The 21401-nt window shown below is 46.9% G+C and overlaps 1 protein-coding gene across 1 annotated transcript in view; it reads left to right on the top strand.

The window, feature by feature from the left end:
- Positions 1-19915, top strand: part of PDGFRB (platelet-derived growth factor receptor, beta polypeptide) — a 33361-nt gene extending 13446 nt beyond the window's left edge. Inside the window, exons 10-22 of the mRNA XM_006863876.1 lie at positions 7551-7645; positions 8404-8536; positions 9087-9191; positions 9513-9623; positions 10974-11130; positions 12086-12246; positions 12775-12893; positions 13097-13219; positions 13990-14101; positions 15623-15722; positions 16570-16675; positions 17908-18140; positions 19369-19915. Of these exons, the coding sequence (XP_006863938.1) occupies positions 7551-7645; positions 8404-8536; positions 9087-9191; positions 9513-9623; positions 10974-11130; positions 12086-12246; positions 12775-12893; positions 13097-13219; positions 13990-14101; positions 15623-15722; positions 16570-16675; positions 17908-18140; positions 19369-19570 (1757 nt within the window). The 3' untranslated portion in view covers positions 19571-19915. The remainder of the gene's footprint in view (positions 1-7550; positions 7646-8403; positions 8537-9086; positions 9192-9512; positions 9624-10973; positions 11131-12085; positions 12247-12774; positions 12894-13096; positions 13220-13989; positions 14102-15622; positions 15723-16569; positions 16676-17907; positions 18141-19368) is intronic.
- Positions 19916-21401: the final 1486 nt, after the last annotated feature.

Genomic DNA, 21401 nt, shown 5'->3' with positions numbered 1-21401 from the left:
AAAACTCAAACTCTTTGGATGAAACCTTTTGATGCATATTGTTGTTAGGTGTCATAAAGTTGGTACTGACTCAGAGCAACCCTAAGCACAACAGAACAAAACACTGCCTGGTCCTGCACCATTAATGTATGTTGTTGTTAAGTGTCATCGAGTCGATTCCTACTCATAACGACCCTGTGTAGGGTTTCCAAGGACTTGCGCTGGTGGGTTTGAACTGCTGAGCTTGTGATTCACACCAATGTGTGGTCCAGTGCTTTATTCTACAGGATCACACCAGGACTCCATTGATGCATATAAGTGTCTAATTTTTAGGAAATCCCAATCATCTATTCTGTCTTCTGCTGTTTGTGTGCTTTTTATTTATATTTAATAGGATATTTAAGCCATGTATCAGAGCCTCTTTTTTCATTGACCATCTTTATAGTTCTAGGCTTTACATTTAAATCTTTAAGCAACACTGAGTTTGTTTCTGTATATAGTGTGAGATATGGGTCTTGTTTCATTTTTCTGCACATGGATTTCCAGTTTTGCCAGCACCATTTGTTGAAGAGACTGTATCTTCCCCATTTAATGTATCTTGGCCCTTTGTCAAAGATCAGTTAACTGTATGTGGATGGATTTACTTCTGGGTTATCAATTCTATTTCATTGATCTATGTCTCTTTAATTGTACCAGTATCACACTGTTTTGACTACTGTGACTGTGTAGTAGGTTTAGAGATCAGGAAGTTAGAAGCATTCTACTTTTTTCTTTAGTAATGCTTTGCTTATCTAGAGTCTCTTTCCTTTCCATAAAAAGTTAGTAATCAATTTTTCCATCTCTTTGAAGAATAATGTTGGAATCTGGATCTGGATTGCATTATATCTATAGATCACTTTGAGTAGTGTTGATATTTTCACAATGTTAATTCTTCCTGTCCATGAACATGGTATATTTTCCCATTTTTCTAAGTCTCTTTTGGTTTCTTGTAGTAGTGTTTTGTAGTTTTCTTTGTATAGGTCCCTAGTTTCTCTGGTTAGAATTATTCATAAGTATTTCATACTTTGGATGATGGGATTGCTTTCCTGATTTCCTTTTCAGAGCTCTCTTTATTAGTGTAGAGGAGTCTGACTGGTTTTTATGCTTATCTTGTACCTGGCTACTTTGTTGAATCTTTTAGTGAGTTCCAATAATTTTCTTGCCAAGTCTTTGGGATGAACATCATAACATCTGCTTTACTTCTTTGACAATTTGGATGCTTTTAACTTCTCTTTCTTGCCTTATGACTCAGGCTTAGATTTCTAGCACAATCTTGAATAGAAGTGGTGCTAAAGGTATCCTTGCCTGGTTCCCATTCACAAAGAGACTGCTTTCAGTTTCTTTCTATTGAAAGTAATTTTGGCTGTTGGATTTGTATATATGTCCTTAATTATGTTGAGGAATTTCCCTACTATTCCTATTTTGTTAAGTGTTTTTAACAGAAATGGATGTTGGATATTGTCAAATGCCTTTTGCATTAATTGATATGATCATGTGGTTCTTTTCCTTTATTTTATTTATGCAGTGGTTTGATTTGATTGTTTTTCAGATCTTCAACCATCCTTTCATACCTGGTACAAATCCCACTTAGTCATGATGTATTATTATTATTTTTTGATACATCGTTGGATTCTATTGACTAGGATTTTGTTGAGAATTTTTGCTCGTATGTTCAAATGGAATGTTGTTGTTGTTAAGTACCTTTGAGTTGGTTCTGACTCATAGCAACCCTGTATAGGGTTTCTGAGGAGTGGCTAGTGAACCACCAACCTTGTGGTTAGCAGTTTAGTGCCACACCAGGACACATGAGGGATACTAGTCTATAATTTTCTTTTTTAGTGATGTCTTTGCCTGGTTTTGGTGTGAGGGTTATCCTTGTTCCATAAAATGTATTCGGGAGTTTTCCATCCTTTTCTATGTTCTGGAATAGTTTAAGTAGATTTGGCATCAGCTCTTCCCTGAATGTTTGGTAGAATTCACCAGTAAAGTCATCTGGACCCGAACTTTTTTGGCTGGGAATTTTTTCTTTTGTTATAGCTCTGTTCAAGTGTTCTGCTTCCATCTGTGTTTCCTTAGGTAGGTAGTGTTGTGCTACAAATGTGTCTATTTCTTCTAGATTTTCAAATTTATTGGAGTACAATTCTTCATAGTATTGTGTTATTATCTTTTTTATTTCTGTTGGTTCTGTTGTAACATCATGCATATCATTTCTTATTCATGTTATTGGAGTTTTCACCTTCTTTTCTTCTGTTACATTTGCCAGTGGTTTGCCAATTTTATTAATCCTTTCAACAAACCAACATCTTGTCTTGTTGAGTCTTTCTATTGTTTTTCAGTTTCATTTATTTCTTCTCTAATCTTTATTATTATTTTTCTTTTCTTCTGGTGGCAGTAGGCTTACTTTGCTGCTCTTTTTCTAATTGTTTGAGATATTATCTTAATGTGTTGATTTTGGTTCTCTCTTCTTTTTGATGTGTGCATTTATTGCTATGAATTGTTCTCTAAGCCTGCTTTTGCAGTGTTCCAAAGGTTTTGGCATGTTGTGTTTTGATTCTCATTTGATTCAAGGAATTTATTAATTTCATTTTTTATTTGTTGTGTTACCCAGTAGCTTTTAAGCAAGGTGTTATTCAATTTTCATATATTTGATTTTATTCCCTTGATCTTCTTGTTGTTGATTTCTGATTTTATAGCGTTTTTATCTGAAAAGATGTTTTGCAGTATTTCAGTGTTTAAAAATGTATTGAGGTTTGTTTTGTGGCCTAACATATGGTCTGCTCTAGAGAATGTTCCCTGTGAAGAAGAATGTATATTGTACTGTTTTTGGGTTGAGTACTTTGAATAAGTCTATAAAGTCAAGTTGGTTGATTGTGTTGTTTAGTTTTTCTGTACCTTTGTTGAGTTTCTTTCTAATTGTTCTATCTCTCATCAAAAGTGGTTTACTAAAATCTCCTACTATTATTATGAAATTCTCTATTTCATTCTTCAATGTCATTAGAGTTTGGTTTAGGCATTTTGAGGCTCTTTCATTGGGAGCATAGACACTTATTATGGTTATGTCCTCTTGTTCAATTGACCCTATAATCATGATATACTATCTTTCTTTGTCTCTTATGATGCTTTTTGCTTTAAAGTCTATTTTATCAGAAGTTAATATTGTCATTCCTACTGTTAGCTTGAAATATTTTTTGCCATCCTCTAATTTTCAGTCTATTTTTGTCTTTGTGAGGTCTATCTCTTGTAGACAGCATATCAAAACATTCTGTTTTCTAATCCATTCTACTACTCTCTGTCTCATTTACATTCAGCGTAATTATCAATAGGCATGAATTGATTGCTGTCATTTTACTGTGTATGTGTGGTGCTGCTGGTTTCTTTGCTCCACATAATTTTCCATGCTGAGCACATTTTGCTTGTGCATTTTCTTGTCAGTTTTTAATTGCTGTGTTTTAGTGTTTACTAAATCTTTATGATTTTTCTTTTCCTTCTTTTAATGTGAAGGTGTATTAATTTTCTTTGAGGTTAACCTGTAATTTATTAATTTCTTCACCAGTTTAAAACAATCTGTTTAATCTTGAAATCTATTTGATATCCTTGCTATTTGGAATTTCTGCAACTACACTTTTCCCCCCTTTTTGCTTTGTAGTAGTCTTCATTATAAATTGTTATCACTGGTTCTCTATTTTCAGTCCTGTTGGTTTGTTTTGCTTTGGTGGTGGTGGTTTTGAGCCCTAGAGTTTGTTCCGACTCATAGTGACCCTGTGTAGGGTTTCTGAGGCTGTAAATCTTTATGGGGAGCAGAAAGACTCATCTTTTTCCCACGGAACAGCTAGTAGTTTCAAACTGCTAACCTTGAGGTTAGCAGCCCAATTTGTAACCACTACACTACTATATCTGTATTGAATTCTGGGTGGTGTTACCATGTATGTTATCTCAGGTTATTGTCTGTTGTTGTTGGTTCTCAGTCCAAAGAACTCCCTTTAGTACCTTTTGTAAAGTTTATTTGGTTATTACAAATTCCTTTAATTTCTGTTTATCTGAAAATGTTTGAATTTCACCATCATATTTAAGGAACAGTTTTGCAGGGTATGATTCTTGGTTGGCAGTTTTTTCTTTCAGAGTTTTGTATATTCTTTCACATTGCCTTCTTGCCTGCATTGTTTCTGCAAATAAATCAGAGCTTAGTCTTATTTGTTCTCCTTTGTTGTTGTTGTTGTTAAATGCCGTTGAGTCGGGTCGTTCTCCTTTGTAGGTAACTTCTAATTTTTCCTGAGTATCTTTCAGGATTCTTTCCTTTTTTCTTTTAGAAAGTTTGATTACAATATAGCTTGGTGATTTTCTTTTGGGATCTAACCTGCTTGGGTTTGTTCAACTTTTTTTTTTTTTTTTTTAATATTTTATTGTGAATTATGTGATATTTTACACGGGAGAACATTAGCTTTACATTCATCCTATCCTATATCCACTCTAGTCCTCTGTGGTTATGTCACTGACTCTGGGCCCAGGAGTCCCCAGGTCTTGCCTCACTGCTGGTCAACTTGTTCAACTTTTTGAATGACTATCTTGTCATCTTTCATAATGTTAGGGAAGTTTTCTTCCAACATCTCTTGAACAATATTTTCTGTTTTTGTTTTTGGTTTTTTTTTGTCTTTCCTGTTCTGGAATTCCAATCATACATAGTTATTCCTCCTGATAGTGCCAGGCATAGATCTTAGACTTTTCTTCAGCTTTTTTTTGTTGTTGTTGTTGTTGTTGTTGTTCTTTTTTTCTTTGTGTAAGCTGAAATTGTCTATTTCCTCTGAGACATTATGGTGTCATATTTATATTTAATTTTATACTGATGTGTTCTCAGGCAATCACGATCTATTTTGTGGTGGATGTGGTAGAAACTAGAAATGGGAACTGGACTTTCTGTTCACTGTTTGTGTAGCATAGTTCAGGGTAGGTTCATGTGCTTCCAGAAGCAGGGGCGTTATGCCTGGTGCCTGACCCCAGACAGAGCAGAGGCAAGAATGATGGGGTGCCACTGACTGCTGGCTTGGTCAGGGTGGAGACTTGTCACATGCCTGGCTACCAGGTGGGCACAAGAACAAGGGAGAACTGCTCCCCTTGCTGCCAACCTCCAGCTGTGTCCTGTACCTGCAGGCTGCTGTATTTATAACTGCTCACAAAAGCTCAAAATGGCTGTGCCACTCCACACCAGATGACAATCTGCTCATTTTTCTTTCCCTCACTGCTCAATACACGCCCCCGTCCTATCCTCTGAGGCTCAGAATTCTGGAGTCGCCATTGGTATCTGTTTCACTCAGTCTCCCATGTCTTTGTTGCAGAGGGTGAACTCAGAGCATCGACTTACTCCATCATCTTTCCCCAGAAGTCTTCCAAAACTCTATGAAGCTCCCTCATATATGCATTCAAAATCCCTATGCATGTGTGCAACTGGGTGCATTGCTTGTCTGTAAGCATATAATTGTAGCACACCTTTCTGTAAAAGTGCTCAAACACAAGTCCCATACACATATGCATGTCTGTTAGCAAATACATATACTTACATACTTCCTGCTCATACGAACAATGCCTCCCAATGCTCACATATCTACTTACTCCTTTCTGTGCTTCCATGTACCTGTATGCATGCCCTTCGTTTATTCATCTGTTTCTTCATTTAATATATAGTTCTAGGGATCCAACTTTTCACTGAAGATAAGGAGATGGAAAGACCTAGTCCAGAGACAGACAGGGAACTAGGCAATCCCATTTTGGGGATCAGCACTTGGGGCAACATTGGTAGGAAGAAGTGGCTCATACCCAACTGTGGAGTTTAGGAAGATGTCCTATAAAAAAGAACACTCCCAGCTATCACCTTAAAGATAACTAGGAGTTATCCTGGTGAGGAATGGTGGTCCAGTCAGAGGGAGCAACCTGGTCAGACACCCAGAGGCAAGGCAAACAAAGCAAAATCCATCCCCACTACCACTGAGTTTATCCGACTCATTGGGACTCTGTGTAGGATTTTGTAGACTAAATATTTGTGGGAGCATACTGCTTCCTCTTTCTCCCTCAAGAAAGGTGGGGGATTTGAATTGCTGATACTTTGGTTAGCAGCCCAATGCCCAAGCCACAGTGTCAACAGGGCTCCTTAGAGGTAAAGTGGGCTCAGAGAAATGAAAGAAACTCAGTCTGGCTAGAGCATAGAGTATGTGTGTGTTTACAGGGAAGTGGAGAAATGATGCACAAGAGAGGAATTGCAAGAAATGGGGCTAGAGTCAGAAAGCATATCAAGCAGAGCCTCGAAGGCCTTGTAAAGAATTCTGGAGCTTTGGTGGCACAGTGATTAAAGTGCTCAGCTGCTAACCAAAAAGTTGGTGATTTGAACTCACTAGCCCCTCTTCGGGAGAAGATGTGACTGTCAGCTTGCTTAAAGATTAGCAGTCTCGGAAAGTGACTATGAGTTGGAATCAACTCCACGGCAGTGGGTTTGGGATTTTTTGGCTTGGGTTGACCTCACTTATAATTCCACATATGCATGTGTATCCCTGAGTCAGTGGGCCTCTGGCAAACAGTGTGGGACAGCTCACACTGCAGACCAGTTGTGACCAAAGGCAGAAGTAAAGCTTTCAGGTGTTATCTGAAGGGGAGTCCATGCATCAACCCCCCAGTGTTGGGATGCCTGGATGAAGGGCCTAGAACAGGACTTCCCAGGTCCTGGGAGAGAAAGGCTGATCTGGGGACCTGAGGAGGAGGAACAGGCATCCCCTAGGCTCAAAGAAGGGCAGGTGGGGGACAGAGAAGAAGGAATGTGTGGTTGGCCGATGGGGCAGAGCAGAGGAGACAGATGGAGGCTGGCCTGGAGCAGCTCAGGGAGTGGGAAGGAACAGGAACTCGGGCAGCAGAGAGGTGGAGACTTTGGAGATGGAAGATACATAAGACTTGGGGGGCCCAGAGTTAGCCCCATTTGGTTACCCCAGTTCTCTGAGGGATGCACTTCAGAGCTACTGCCAGTACTGCCCTAACCCCACCTGGGAACTCATGTGAAACCAGGGAGGAACCAAGCTCCTTCTACAGTCTGAGATCCACAGTCCACTGAGGCTAAGCTTACTGCAGGGTCAGTGACCAGTCACTCCACTCCTTTGCCTATTAGCAGGCATGGAACACGGTGCTTTTCCCTAGCCATGAAGACCCTGTGAGGGCATGGTGCAGAGGAGAGGTGAGCCACAGCCCAGCAATTAGGATGCCATGGCCTAATGGGAGCTCCAGGGAATGAAGGTGTGGCAGACAGGCTCTACTGACCCCATCAAGGGCAGAAGGGATATGGAGGCTTATAGAGATCTGAACTGGGGGGGGGCAGTCATGGGGGCATTTGTAGGAGAGGCTGTAGAGTTGAGGGTCTGACATTGTGGACCGTTTTGGGGTGAGTTTCTGTTCTAAGCAAGATGGGAGAGAGGCATTTGTAATGTCTGAGATGAGGCAGGACAAGGTGGACAGTGCCAAGTGCCCTGTTTGCTTACACCTGTTCTTGTCTCTGCTTCCAGCGTTGCCCTTCAAGGTGGTGGTGATCTCAGCCATCCTGGCCCTAGTGGTCCTCACCATCATCTCCTTCATCATCCTCATCATGCTCTGGCAGAAGGTAAGCCCATTCACTCCTCCAGGGTGCAGATTGGCACACCATGTGCATGGTTAGAAATGCCACACAACCACCATGTCTGGGTCCATAGGGAGCACAGATGTGAACTGGCGTAGAGTGATGCTGGGAGCTCCAGCTGCCTTCCCACAGCAGCCTGGGCTATACTGGCCTGGTTCTGCTCATCCAGCTCATCGCAGCCACAGGGCATGGAACTTGAGGTGAACTATATGAGCTTCAGGATTCTTTCAGCCCTCACAGAGACTCTCATGATTCTACTAAAATGCGTTCTGACCCTTTTAATCTGTCATATCAACATTCTGGGATTTCACATTCTGTAATTCTTGGATGACTACTGTAACACCCCATGATGCTGTCATCCTAAGACTTCAGTTCCAGGATCCCCCATCGTATGATTTCAACACTCAGAAAGGCTACATCTTTCTGAGATTCCTGCTATGACTCAGACCCAACACCAGGAGAGGCCCTCCTCCTGCAGAGTCCCCTTGCCTCATGTCACTGTCCTCTGCTCCCAGCTGTAGAGGAGGTTCTGATGAAGTAGGCCCTCTGCCACTTCCTAGCTAAGGACCCTTGGTGCCTGTTCCCTTTGAGTTTATGAAGGCCGTGGCTGTGTTGCCACTTGCTGCCTGACTTCAGATATGCCTCTGCCCCTCTCTGGCCCCATATGAATAAGGGGTTGGATTCAGTGGTCTTCAAAGCTCAGAGCTCCCCCTAATGATCTATGTGCAATCTCGGGTCCACAGAAGCCACGTTATGAGATCCGCTGGAAGGTGATTGAGTCAGTGAGCTCTGATGGACATGAGTACATCTATGTGGACCCCATGCAGTTGCCTTACGACTCCACATGGGAGCTGCCTCGGGACCAGCTCGTGCTCGGTCAGCCAGGGAAGACTCACGTGGTGGTTTGGGGATTCAAGTCAGGAGGGTCCCAGCCTTGTCATGAATAGCTTTGAGAACTAGGGCTGATGTCTTACCTTCTCTGGGCCTCAATCTCCCCATCTGTATGATGAGATGGAAGAAAGGGACCACCCAGCTTTAAGGTTCTAGGATCCTGTGCCTCAGTGAGAATGGCACCCTCAACTTCAAATGCAGTGAGAGAGGAAGTATTAATTGAGGACAGACAATGATTAGCTAGTTGGGGAGGCGAAGAGCTGCAAAGGAACTGTGTTCGTCTCAGGAGGGAAGCTGACTTCCAGGATGTAAAAAGATGGGGCAGAAAGCAGACAAGATGTAGATGAGACACCCGGAAAGACTAGGAAGCATTGTAGTTTCAGGAGCCTGCTTATAGGAGATTATTTTAAGTCCAGGGTGGTTTGAAGGATGTCTGGGTGGACCTCGCCACATGATTTTCCCAGCCATGGGTTGGGAAGGGAAGGGGGTGCACCTTCCTAGTAGGCTGTGGGCTAAGAGATTGCCTCTATCCCAGGACGCACCCTGGGTTCCGGGGCCTTTGGGCAAGTGGTGGAGGCCACGGCACACGGCCTGAGCCATTCTCAGTCCACGATGAAGGTGGCTGTCAAGATGCTGAAATGTGAGTGCTGGGTCCCCAGCCCTCCCTGGCCTTCCCCATTCAGTCAGGCTCTCCCACAGCAGTCCTAATGTCAGATATTCTGGGTACCAGATAGGCACACACACTGAAGTCACACAGTTCTGATTCTGGTTCTAGAAAGAGGGTTCCTCATCCTAGCCTCTCCCACCCACTCTCCCCTCATCACCCTAGGCTAGCTGGGTCTCACAGCAACATAGGATGGGGTAGAAGAGCCAGAATACACTCCAGTGGGGCTTCCATGGACCTTAAGTGAGGGGCTACCCCCCACTCCCCTCCCCTGCCTGAGGCATTCCCTCCCCTCAGCCACAGCCCGCAGCAGTGAGAAGCAAGCCCTCATGTCGGAGCTGAAGATCATGAGTCACCTTGGACCCCACCTGAATGTGGTCAACCTGCTAGGGGCCTGCACCAAAGGAGGTACCGAGTCCCATTCCCCCAGAGAACTCTGGACAAATGCCCCTCCCTACCCCCTCCTCAGTCCCACGGACAACAGGACACTCCAGCTCATCCTGTCCCAACCTGAGCCCTCAGATCCCAGACCCAGATGGGCCTGGAATACAGAAGCTGGTAAAACCACAACACCTCAAAGGTCGGTACCAGTGGTTCTCACAGTTCATTCACTAAGGGTCCCTCAGACTTTCTTTTCTAAGTAAGTATAGTTGCTCCACCATCATTAGACATTTCAGTTGCTGTGTTGTTTTTTTCTCTCTTTCCTTGCTACCTTCTTTTCTTTCTTTCTTTTTTGTTTTCCCGTTTGTCCAAGTGAATTTGTATTTACCCTCATTTTTTTTTCTTTTGCCATCACAATGCATTTTCCACACTGCACTCAGGAACAGCCCCCATGACACTGAGATGAGGTAGAGACCCAGGGTTAGCACACTGGGGACCACCTGGATACTCACTTTGGAATGACTTTCTTTCAGACCAGTGACTGTAACTGCTCCTTCCAGCTGTGCTGGTTACTACAAGACTTTGAGTCTGGCTGCAAAACATGTTCTTGTCACTTGTGGCTATCTGTTGTGTGATTTTGGATTTTCCTCAGTATTATGCAATGAAAACAAAATACAGAAGTATGTGTCATGCCTAGGACAATCTGTTTCTGAAATGACCACCCATTTCAAAATGTTTGTTTTCATCAACAGTTCCAAACTCTCATTGGTTAACTTTGAGAAGAAAGTGTGTTGCATTTGAATTACAATAGCTCTCTGATAAGAATAAGCCATTGCTTTTCTCTGCCGTATATATTGGACTCCAAGATAAGCTTTACTTCACTAAGAATAGCAATAAGATATTTCATACTAATCATAATGTGTGTTTGCCAGGTGCCAGTCCCTGAGCTGAGCCGACAAAGGCATTATCCCATTAATATTCACAACAACCCTTGTTGTTGTTAAGTGCTGTTGAGTTGGTTCCAACTCCTAGCAAACCAGTATAGGGTTTCCAAGGAGGATCAGGTGAGTTTGAACCACCAACCTTGAGCTTCAAACTGACCTTGCAGTCAAGTGCTTATCTTACAGCACCACAGCAAAACTCCACAATGCTAGGAGATGCGTATTATTAGCCCCATTTAATAGATGGGAAAAGTGAAGCTCAGGAGACTAAATACTTTGCTCATGGTTACAGAGGCAGGAAAAGAACCGCAGTCTGCCAAGACCTCTCACCATCAAACCAAACTGCCTCTACCACATCCAACCTGTTATTAGTCTCCTGGTTCTGATGGTAGTCCAAGGCTTCCTGGAGACCATCCCTGAGCCTGTCCCTCCACAGGGCCCATCTACATCATCACTGAGTACTGCCGTTACGGTGACCTGGTCGACTATCTACACCGCAATAAGCACACCTTCCTGCAGCACTGCTCTGACAAGCACCTGCCCAGCGCTGATCTCTACAGCAACGCCCTGCCCATCGGGCTTCCCTTGCCCAGGTACCGGGACACCTGAATCTCTGGGCCTGGGAGAGGACCCTGGAGTTGCACAACCAGGCTAAGACCTGGAGGTTGACCACTTCAGGCTGAAGAATAATAATAAGGACAGAGATAGCAGTGGTGGGATCAGCCTCTCGTACCACACTGCAGCAGTGTGCCGGGGCCTGTGCTGAGCTCTCTGCAGACATGGCTTCTTTGAATCTTCACACCTTCCCTGAGCCACACCTACTCCAGAGCGCACGGGACTCAAAGGCAGTGGTAGGAAGAGGGTCAGGTGCCCACTCCCACTTGCATCCCTCACCCATCTCTCCAGTGCCCCCAGTCCCACACCTCTCAGCCAGCTCAATCTCCCTCTTCTTTTCCACACATAACATTTATTTCTTTTGCTGCTTACAAAAGCAATATGCGTGTATAGAAGAGTTAAGTAAAAGATCAGAAAAGCATACAGAAGACAGTGAAACTCACCCCATCCTTTCCCTACAGTCTGGTCTTTTTCTTTCCAATCTTTTTTCAAGGCAAGTGTGTGGACCGAGGTGCAGCTCTTTGGGAGTGGATGCCTCAGGGCAGCTCATTGATGTCAGCACTGGGTTGTGGCCGGGTGCTTGTGGGGCATCGTGGCCGGGTGGTGTGGAGAGGTCACAGAAAGGCACGGTGTTCACACTCATCTCGGTGTTCACACTTGACCTGGGGTGCTGTGATCTCCTTCGGGTGTGAGCTTTCTGGTTCTGATGTCATCTTGGCAGTCCATTGCCCAGCTTGGAGCCAGATGGGGTTGACAGAGTTCAATCCACGTTTCTAATGTTGTGACTGACTACAGGAAGGTGGGTGAGTGATTGAGAAGAAACACAAGCGTGACAGGGCCTTACAACACCAGGTGTGAGAGAGGGACAGCAGGGGACAGAAGGGAGCACCTTTTATGTGGCCTCTCCCTTTATGGTGTTCCTCTCCCTGGCAGCCACGTGTCCCTGACCGGGCAGAGTGACGGTGGTTACATGGACATGAGCAAGGATGAGTCGGTGGACTACGTGCCCATGCTGGACATGAAAGGGGACGTTAAATATGCAGACATCGAATCCTCCAACTACATGGGCCCTTACGACAACTACGTCCCCTCTGGTTGGTGGAGAGTGTTCTAGCTCACCTCATGTCTGAGCAGTGAGGCTTTCTTCCAAAGCCTTTCACTTGCCCAGCCTTTTAATAGCCCTGGGAGGAAGGCCTATTCTGCCAACTTCATAGATGCAGAAACTGAGGCTAGCCTCCTGTCCAAAGCTGCTGTGTAGGAAACCCCACTATGAACCCCTTGAATGCAAAGACCTGCGTACAGCCCACAGGAGGAAAGAGCTGGGGTGGGGAGAGAACCTGCTGCCTGGAGCCTTGGGGAAGAGTACTGTGCTTAGAGCAGCCCCTGGCTGACCTAGGGTCCCTGAGAAATTGGCAGGCAGAGCAAAAGTGGCCCCAGAACTAATGCCACAAGTTTTTTCTTTGGGCCAGTGAGGCATCTGATCAAGTAGGAAAGATTCTGATTAGATTTTAGTAATCATTCTCCTTTCCAGGAAATTGGTGGCTGTAGCCACCATTCAGCCTCCTTGGGCCAGAGGGCAGGGATCTGTAGACCATGAGAGGTGACTCTTTGTTTTCCTCTAGCTCCTGAGAGGACCTGTCGGACAACTCTAATCAATGAGTCCCCAGTGCTTAGCTACATGGACCTCGTGGGCTTCAGCTACCAGGTGGCCAATGGCATGGAGTTCCTGGCCTCCAAGAACGTATGTGTGGCCAGGGAGGGTGGTGGGCTAGGGATGAGAGGTGGGTCCCATAGGACAACTAAGCCCCCTCTGGTTCAGGAGAACAGTGTGTGCTCTCACACTTGGATAGCCTCTCACACCTAGACTGTGATGCATTTTCCCCAAGTCTTTGGGTCTTTTTCTCTAATTACCCCCAAGGCCTCAGCTTCTTTCCCCCTACCCAGTGTGTCCACCGAGACCTGGCCGCCAGGAATGTACTGATCTGTGAGGGCAAGCTGGTCAAGATTTGTGACTTCGGCCTGGCTCGTGACATTATGCGGGACTCAAACTACATCTCCAAAGGCAGCGTGAGCACCTCTCCTGGCCCCCATAGGATGTAACCATAGAACACTGTCCTTGTGGGGTTAATGGAACATCAGCACTGGCCTCATGTCCTGACCTGCCTAGCTGGGATGGACTGTGTGTAGAGGGAAGGGCAGAGAAGCCATCTAGAGGTACAAGGAATGGAAGGAGGCAAAGATGCTTGAGGCTTGGTGAGGGTGGGTGGGCTCAAATTTGTTTGTCATGGTAAAGAGTGGGTGGGAGCTGGCCAAATGAGTTCTGGTGGTGGGGGTCGGCAGCCCCTGTGTGCCGGATGTGGCCTAGGAAGGAGCCCAGACATACATGAGTAGGTCGTAGGTGGTAGCTGGGATTGATTTGGCTAGAATGTGGCCATCCTGGCTTCCCACTCATCTCCCCACTTTCCAGATGGGGACAATAAATCCCAGAGATGAAGGCACATAAGGCCCCCAGATATCTAAAGCAGATAGGATGCAAGTTGAGTAGGGTCTTAGCATGCCTCCCCACCCACCTAAGGGCTTCTCTTGAGGACAGGTCAGGAAGGGATACTCTTCTGTGAGGAACCTTAGACTCTGGGGTATTTTCCCAGGGGCAGGGACTGCCCGACTTCCTGTTCCTCTGGGTGTGGGAGCAGTGTGCAGCAGAGATGGAGCCCTCACAGGGACTGGGGTGTAAGAAGGAATTGGGCTGGGAGCACCAGGCCCTTTCCTCCCACCTGGTGAAGGGAAAGGAGGGCTGCACCTCCTTGCACTCAGCACCTGCCCCTGACCTCCTGCAGACCTTCCTCCCTCTCAAGTGGATGGCCCCCGAGAGCATCTTCAACAGTCTCTACACCACCCTGAGTGACGTGTGGTCCTTTGGAATTCTACTCTGGGAGATCTTCACTCTGGGTGAGCTTCCTTCTTCCCTAGTCCTCATTGCCTGTGGCCACTCCCACCTCCTCCCTCCAGCCTGCTGTGGGTTCTGGGATGAGGTCAGGGATTCCTGATTCAAGTCCCAGCTCCCCCAGTTTCTCACTGTGGTGTGGCCTCAGTGAGTGACTTGACTCATCTGAGTACTTAGGGCTTTGCATAGTGGTTTCAAAACACCAAGGGACCCTGGTAGCACAATAGCTAAGCACTCAGCCGCTAGTCAGCAGATTCATGGAAGAAAGACCTAACCATCTGCTCTTGTCAAGATTGCAGCTTAGAAAACCCACGAGGGCAGTAATAATACTTTATTACTGTGAGTGGGAATCGACTTAGTGGCATCTAACAATAACAATCAAAATGCCCTCCTAGTTCGGTTCTTCTCTAATTCTGGGGAGAGTTGCAGTCTCGGTTCAGGGCCCACGAGGGTGCTCACCGTACTAGTTTTTGTAGACGGCTGTCAGCAAATGCTGCAAACGATGTGATTTAAAATAACGGACAGGTGTTCTGGTAGCGTAGTGGTTACGAATCGGACTGCGAATTTTAAGGTCAGCGGTTCGAAACTATCAGCCGCTCCGCGGGAGAAAGATGAGGCTTTCTACTCCTGTAAAGATTTACACCCTCGGAAACCCTGTACAGGGTCGCTATGGGTCGGAACCGACTCGACGGCACTTAACAACAACACAACAATTCTCTCACAGTTAATGGAGGCTCTGTCTTCCTCTTTCTCACTGTCAGCAAGTTGATTCTGACTCTTATGGAACCTGTGGTAGGAATTCTGAGGCTGTAAATCTTTACGGGAGCAGAAAGTCTCATTTTTCTCCCGAGGTTGTTTTGAACTGCTGACCTTTCAGTTAGCAGTCCAGTGCTTAACCTACAGTGCCACCAGAAGCCGTGTGATGGAGGCTGGTGGTGGTGGTTCTGACTCATAGCGACCCTGTATAGGGTTTCTGAGGCTGTAAATCTTTACAAGAGCAGAAAGCCTCATCTGTCTCCCATGGATTTGAAGTACTGACCTTGTGGTTAGCTCAGCTTGTAATCCACTGTGCTACCAGATCTCTTTGTTATGGAAGCTAGAATTCCAAAATCAAGGTGCCTTCAGGGCCATATTTCCTCAAAGACTTTTGCCTCTCCCAGCTTGTTAGCCCTGGGCATTCCTTGGCTCTTGGTAGCCGGACTCCAGTCTCTGACTTCAGCTTCACACATGGCTGTCTTCTCTCAGTCAGTTTCTGTGTCCAACTTTCTCTCTTAGGACACAAGCCATAATGAATTTAGGGCCCATTCTACTCCAGTATGACCTCATTTAAATTGATTATATCTGCAAATATCCTATTTACAGTCCTATTCGCAGATTCCAGGTGGACATGAAATTTTGAGGAGACACTATTCAACCCAGTACATCCTCATGTTCCAGTTCTAATGGTCACTGTGGTCTCACCTTATGCCAGGACTGGTTTGCTTCTTCCTGCCATTTTTCCAACCACCTGCTCTGCTCTGCTACAGGTGGCACCCCTTATCCTGAGCTGCCCATGAACGAGCAGTTCTACAACGCCATCAAGCGAGGTTACCGCATGGCCCAGCCTGCCCATGCCTCAGACGAGATGTGAGTGGAATCTCATGCATGTAAAAGGACTTTTTTTTGGGGGGAGGTGGGTGGAGGGGAGAGCTGCCAACAACAGATATCCAACTCTAACCAGGTTAAACCAAAGATAGATGTGTTGGCTCAGAGATCTGAAAAGTCTAGGTATAGCTGAATCTAAGTATTCAAACATATTGTCAGGAGGGAAAAGTCACTGGAGAAGGATATCATGTTTGGTAAGGTGGAGGGTCAGAGAAAAAGAGGAAGACCCCCCAGTGAGATGGATTGGCAAAGTGGCAGCATCAGTGGGCTCAAGCGTGGTAACAATTGTGAGGTTAGCCCAGGACCGGGCAGTGTTTCGTTCTGGTGCACATAGGGTCACTATGAGTCGGTACTGACTCTATGACACCTAACAACAACAACAAGGTATTCAAATGTTATCAGAATTCTTATTTTTGATCCCTGGGCTCTGCTTTCCCTGTCCTGGCTTTATGTTTAGGCCAACACTGTCCAAATTACTACCTTGGTTGTACCTCCGTGCCTCTTTCCTATGGTCCCTGAAAAAAATCCCACAGCTGACTTTCATTGGTTCAGCTAGGATCACATGTCCATCCAAAGCCAATCCCTGAAAATACCTTTTGGCCAAACGTGAGTCATGTACTTGCCAACCTGTTATCAACCCTGGTGGAACCATGGGAGGGGAGTGAAGGGAGGGATGCCTAAGGGAGTATCCAGATAGAGTAATGACAGGATAAACACACAAATACCACTTCTCTCGCACTCCTTTGGTGTTGCTCAACTTGTTCTGAGAGGTGGTAGCCTTCAATTCCTGCACACCAGACCCCTAACACCCTCTGCTATCTCTCTTCAGCTATGAGATCATGCAGAAATGCTGGGAAGAGAAGTTTGAGATCAGACCCCCCTTCTCTCAGCTGGTGCTGCTTCTTGAGAGACTGCTGGGTGAGGGTTACAAAAAGGTATGTTGAGGCAAGGTGGTGGTGGTGGTGGTGGTGGTAATGTGCTATGGAGTTGGTTCCTACTCACAGCGACCCTATAGAGGGTTTCTGAGGTTGTAAATCTTTAGCGGTGAGGAATGAAGAGTCTAGTCCAGAAGTCAGACGCTGGGTGTAAGTCCTCCTTTGTCCTCTCTGGGCCTCGGTTTCCCTCCTGGTACTAGGAAAGGATGGGCTGAAGTTACAGTTTGAATTTATGTTTGCAGCTCTTTGAAATGAAACCAGTGTGATTGGTTTGTAGCAATGAGGGGAGCCTACAACCGCACCCACTGAGCATTTTTCCATATGCCTTTGCACCCATGCCATATCCTAGGTCTGCTCATAAAGTATGATCAACCCCAAGCTAGATGACCGTTAGGAGCCTGATCACTAGGACCCTGCAACAGGTGTTGTTATTAAGTGCCGTTGAGTTGGTTCTGACCCATAGTGACTCTGTATAGGGTTTCCAAGGAGCGGCTGGTGAGCTTTAACTGCCGACCATGCCAAACTACTTTCCAGTAGGTGAGAAGAAGGCAGTTGGAGCCAGTGAGGTCTTAAAGCCTGCCTCTGCCCTACCGCAGGGATTAGAGTAAGAAGGAAATGCAGGCAGACCCCATTTGGCACAGACACAGGCAAACCTGATCTGTCTTTTACCCCCACTGCCACCCCATGTCCTGCTGGCATCATCACTCCTTCATAGTGAGGGAAACTGAGGCCCATTGGAAGAGTTTTAGGCAAAATGAGAGCCCACATCTGTCTGCCCTGAAGTGGAGAAGAGTGTTAGGGTCTCAGGTGCTGGTCCGCTAACTGCCCCTTCCCTGGGCGATCTTATCCCCCTTTGTCTTGTGAGCAGGTGTACAAGCAGCTCAGCGTATGACCTCGCAGGACACCACACCCTTGTCGTGGAGTCAATTCTGACTCATGGCGACCCTCACTGGACAGAGTAGAACTGTCCCATGGGGTTTCTGAGGCTGGAAATCTTTACAGACGCCCATGGCCGCACCACTTTCCCACACACCAGTTGGTGGGTTTGAACCACTGGCCTTGCAGTTAGCAGCTTAACCCTTTAACCACTGTGCCACCAGGGTTCCTTCTCTGGGTACCAGTTACCCTATTGATATAAGGGGAGAAGGAAGGGGGCTAGGAGCTAACTCTTACACAATCTCCAAAGGCGTTTCTCGCTCTGACCATCACTGTTTCTCTGTCTGTGGGAACAGAAGTACCAGCAGGTAGATGAGGAGTTTCTGAGAAGCACCCACCCGGCCATCCTTCGGTCCCAGGCCCGTCTGCCTAGATTCCATGGCCTCCGCTCCACCCTGGACACCAGCTCCGTTCTCTATACTGCTGTGCAGCCCAACGAGGGTGACAATGACTACATCATTCCACTGCCGGATCCCAAACCTGAGGTTGCTGATGAGGGAGCATTGGAGGGTTCCCCGAGTCTTGCAAGGTCAGAGGCCTAACGTCATAGCGTGCCTGGTGTCTGCATGCTGTCAGACCTGCCTCAGAAGTAGGCTGCTCTCTAGAGTCTGTACTCAGTCCTGCTCATCTGAGCTGTCATGCCCTCAGGTGGACAGGTCAGGCTGGTGAGAGAAAGCATGGGCTGGGACTAATTTGTGAAGTAGTTGTTTCTTTTAAGAGCTCCATAGGCCATCTATTCTTCCCCAAGGGAAGGAGAAAACCTATTTAGCATCCCCTGTACTCCAGTTGTTATCCTGGAGTCATGGCCACCCCTGGGGTCTATGGTCTGTCCTTCTTTACCAGTCCCTGAAGGGCCCAGACTATAGGAAGCAGAGATTGTAGGAAGTGAGAGCTCAGGCCAGAATTCAGACTGGAAAATGTGTGCAGGGCTTTGGAGGAAGGCCCAGCTATTGCCTGGACTTGATGTTCAGACAGGATCTCCCTTTGGCTAGGGAGAAGGGCTCCCCTTGAGGGAATAAGACCCACCTCCAAAATAAGCTCTATTCCACAGTGCAGTGGCTGAAGTCCCAGACTGGATTTGAGCTCCGCTCCACCGCTAGCAGTTGTAAGACCAGAGCAGGCATCATCTCCTCTGTGAGTTTCAGTTTCTCCATAGGAGAAACACACAGGACTTAGAAAGCCCCTGAAAGCCCTCCCTGCCTTGTTTTAAAAACTCACATTCCAAGACTCCAAGTTGACAGTGTGAAGAAAAGTTCAATCAGAACTCAAACAGCTGGTCTTGAGGGGTGAATGCTGGCCTTGTCCTCACAGACAAGTTGCTTCATCCCTCTGCTCCGTTTCCACATCTGTGAAATAAAATCTGTACAAAGGCCTCTGTTTCAGGGTGGTTGTGAGGGCTCAGTGAGGTGATGTATAGCTTCAGGAGTGCAGGACATGGGCACTCTGGTCTGGGAGGAAAGGAGCTTTGGAGCCAGTTGAACTTGCTTCAAAATCCCAGTTCTGATGCATCCCCACTGTGTAATTCCAATTACGTAGCCCCACTAGGCTTATTCAGTCAATAGTACTCAGCTTTGCTCATCGGATTCCTCGTGGAACCTACCTTGCATGGTTTTTTACAAGGATTAAATGAGCTAAAGTGTGGAAGGTACATGGTGCAAGGTCTATGAACATAGAAAGTTCTTAACTAATATTCCTGTTGTCTTACTGTGCTTCCCTCCCAGCACCCGCCCCCTCACTCATCTGTCTTTTCCCTCTAGCTCCACCCTGAATGAAGTCAACACCTCCTCTACTATCTCCTGTGACAGTCCCCTGGAGCCCCAAGAGGAACCAGAGCCAGAGCCCCAGCCCCTGAGAGAGCCTGAGCCCGAGCCAGAACCCAAGCCAGAGCCCCAGCTGGAATCACCGCTGGGTTTACGCTGCTCAGGGCCTCAGACCGAGATGGAGGACAGCTTCCTGTAGGGGCTGACCCGGACCCTGCCTGCCTGAAGCTCCCCCTCTGCTTCCCAGCACCTCCTGGACTGGCTTCCCATCAGCCAGGCTGCCCCATTAACTGTCCTCTTCTGGAAGGTGTCTGCCCCTGACACATTGCACCCCAACCCCAGGGGTTTAGGTGGCAAGAGAACTGCAGGAGTTGTGACCAGCCCTCTGCCTCTGGGGAGGTCACATGACACTAAGCCAGGGATCCCCCTGAGACCTCAGTTTCCTCATCTGTAAGAAGGGAAAGTTGAGCTTGGTAACCCACAATCTGAAATTGTCTCTCTGGACGACAGGTGGGGGGACCTGAATCCCTAGAGAGCTTCTTGGGGTTAATGAGGTGGTAAATAATGATTTCTCTTCAATCAGCCAGCCCACACGGAGCTGCAGCCTGTAGGCATCAGTTGTTAGAGGAGTTTTCCTCGCACTTTTAGCCACTCAAGAGCTGGGAAAGGACCTGTGTCCCTGGCTCCTGGTTGGGCTGGGGCCTGGACTTGGACAGTGTTGCCTCATCCAGAAGGTACCTCCCAACAAAGACCATCTTCCCTTCTCCAGGCCCAAGCTGGTCTGGGCCATCTGTGCTTAATGCTATTAATTAATGCTGGGGCTGGGACTAGGCCAAGTACAGGACACCTTGGCCTGTAGCTTCGGCACTTGGCACTCTGGGCACACTCCTCCATTTTTGTCTGTCGTTGAGCCGGTTCTGACTCATTGTGACTCTGTATAGGGTTTCCAAGGAGTGACTGGTGGGTTTGAACTGCCAACTTTGTGGTTAGTAGTTAGTTGTCCAGTGCTTATCCTAGAGTGCCACACCAGGATTTCACTCCTCCATGCTTTTGTAGTGGTTAAGTGTCGTCCAGTCAGTTCCAACTCATAGTGACCCTGCAAAGGGTTTACAAGGAGCTGCTGGTGAGTTTGAACTGCCAACCCAACAGTTCAAATTGGCCTTGCAGTACAATGTTTATCCTACAGTGCCATGCCAGGACTCCTCTATAGAGAGTGCCAATATCCATGTCTTATGACCCCACAGTCCAGGGGTCTTTTCTGTAGCATTTTCAGTCTTACTCAATCTACATGAGTCTCCAAGGTCAGACTGGCCCCATGTCTGTGATGCACATGTTGGCGTGTCTGTGGCAAGTGTCCTCATGTGTCCAATATTGGGCCCTGATTCTGCACTGGACCCGCTCTGAGACCTTGGAGGAATCCTTAGCCTTCTCTAGGCCTCAGATCCCCCTCTGAAAAATGAGCAGGTTGGACTGATGGACTTCTAGTGCCCTGCAGCACTAGCATTCTAGAATATTCCAGGGTGTTGCACACTTGCTTGTTGAAGCAGGACCAGCACCCCAAGCCCCTATCCTGGGGCACAGCTGGGGTCTGGGGAGATTCCAGACCACACACCACACTCCAGAGATTCAGGAACTGTGCCCCTTCCCCAGGCCTCCGACAGGTCTTGAGCACCCAGCTGCTCAGGCCATGACTTGTGATAGTCAGTGCCCTGGAAAACCCCCGGCAGCTGCCCCAGGGACGTGAGAAGGCGACGGGACCCCTTCCAGCACCAGCGATGACCTCTCTGGAACTATTCTGGACAAGTGGGGCAGAAAAGGCAACTCATACCACCTCTGTGGCCCACCCATCCAGCACCTGCTGTCTAAGTCTCTGGCACAGATATATGGGCAGCCAGGGAGCCCAAAGTTCCCTGTAAAGAACAAGATGCCGCACATGGGTATCCCGGGGAAAAGTGTGTATGAGGGGTTGTGTGAATGTCCATCAGTCCTAGGGCTCTACGCTCTAGGAGCACTTTGGGGGTTGCCCTCCA

Source organism: Chrysochloris asiatica, unplaced genomic scaffold (assembly GCF_000296735.1).
Source record: "Chrysochloris asiatica unplaced genomic scaffold, ChrAsi1.0 scaffold00057, whole genome shotgun sequence".
NCBI lineage: Eukaryota > Metazoa > Chordata > Mammalia > Afrosoricida > Chrysochloridae > Chrysochloris > Chrysochloris asiatica.
Note: the sequence above shows the minus strand (reverse complement) of the source record. Positions and strands in the feature narration are given on the sequence as shown.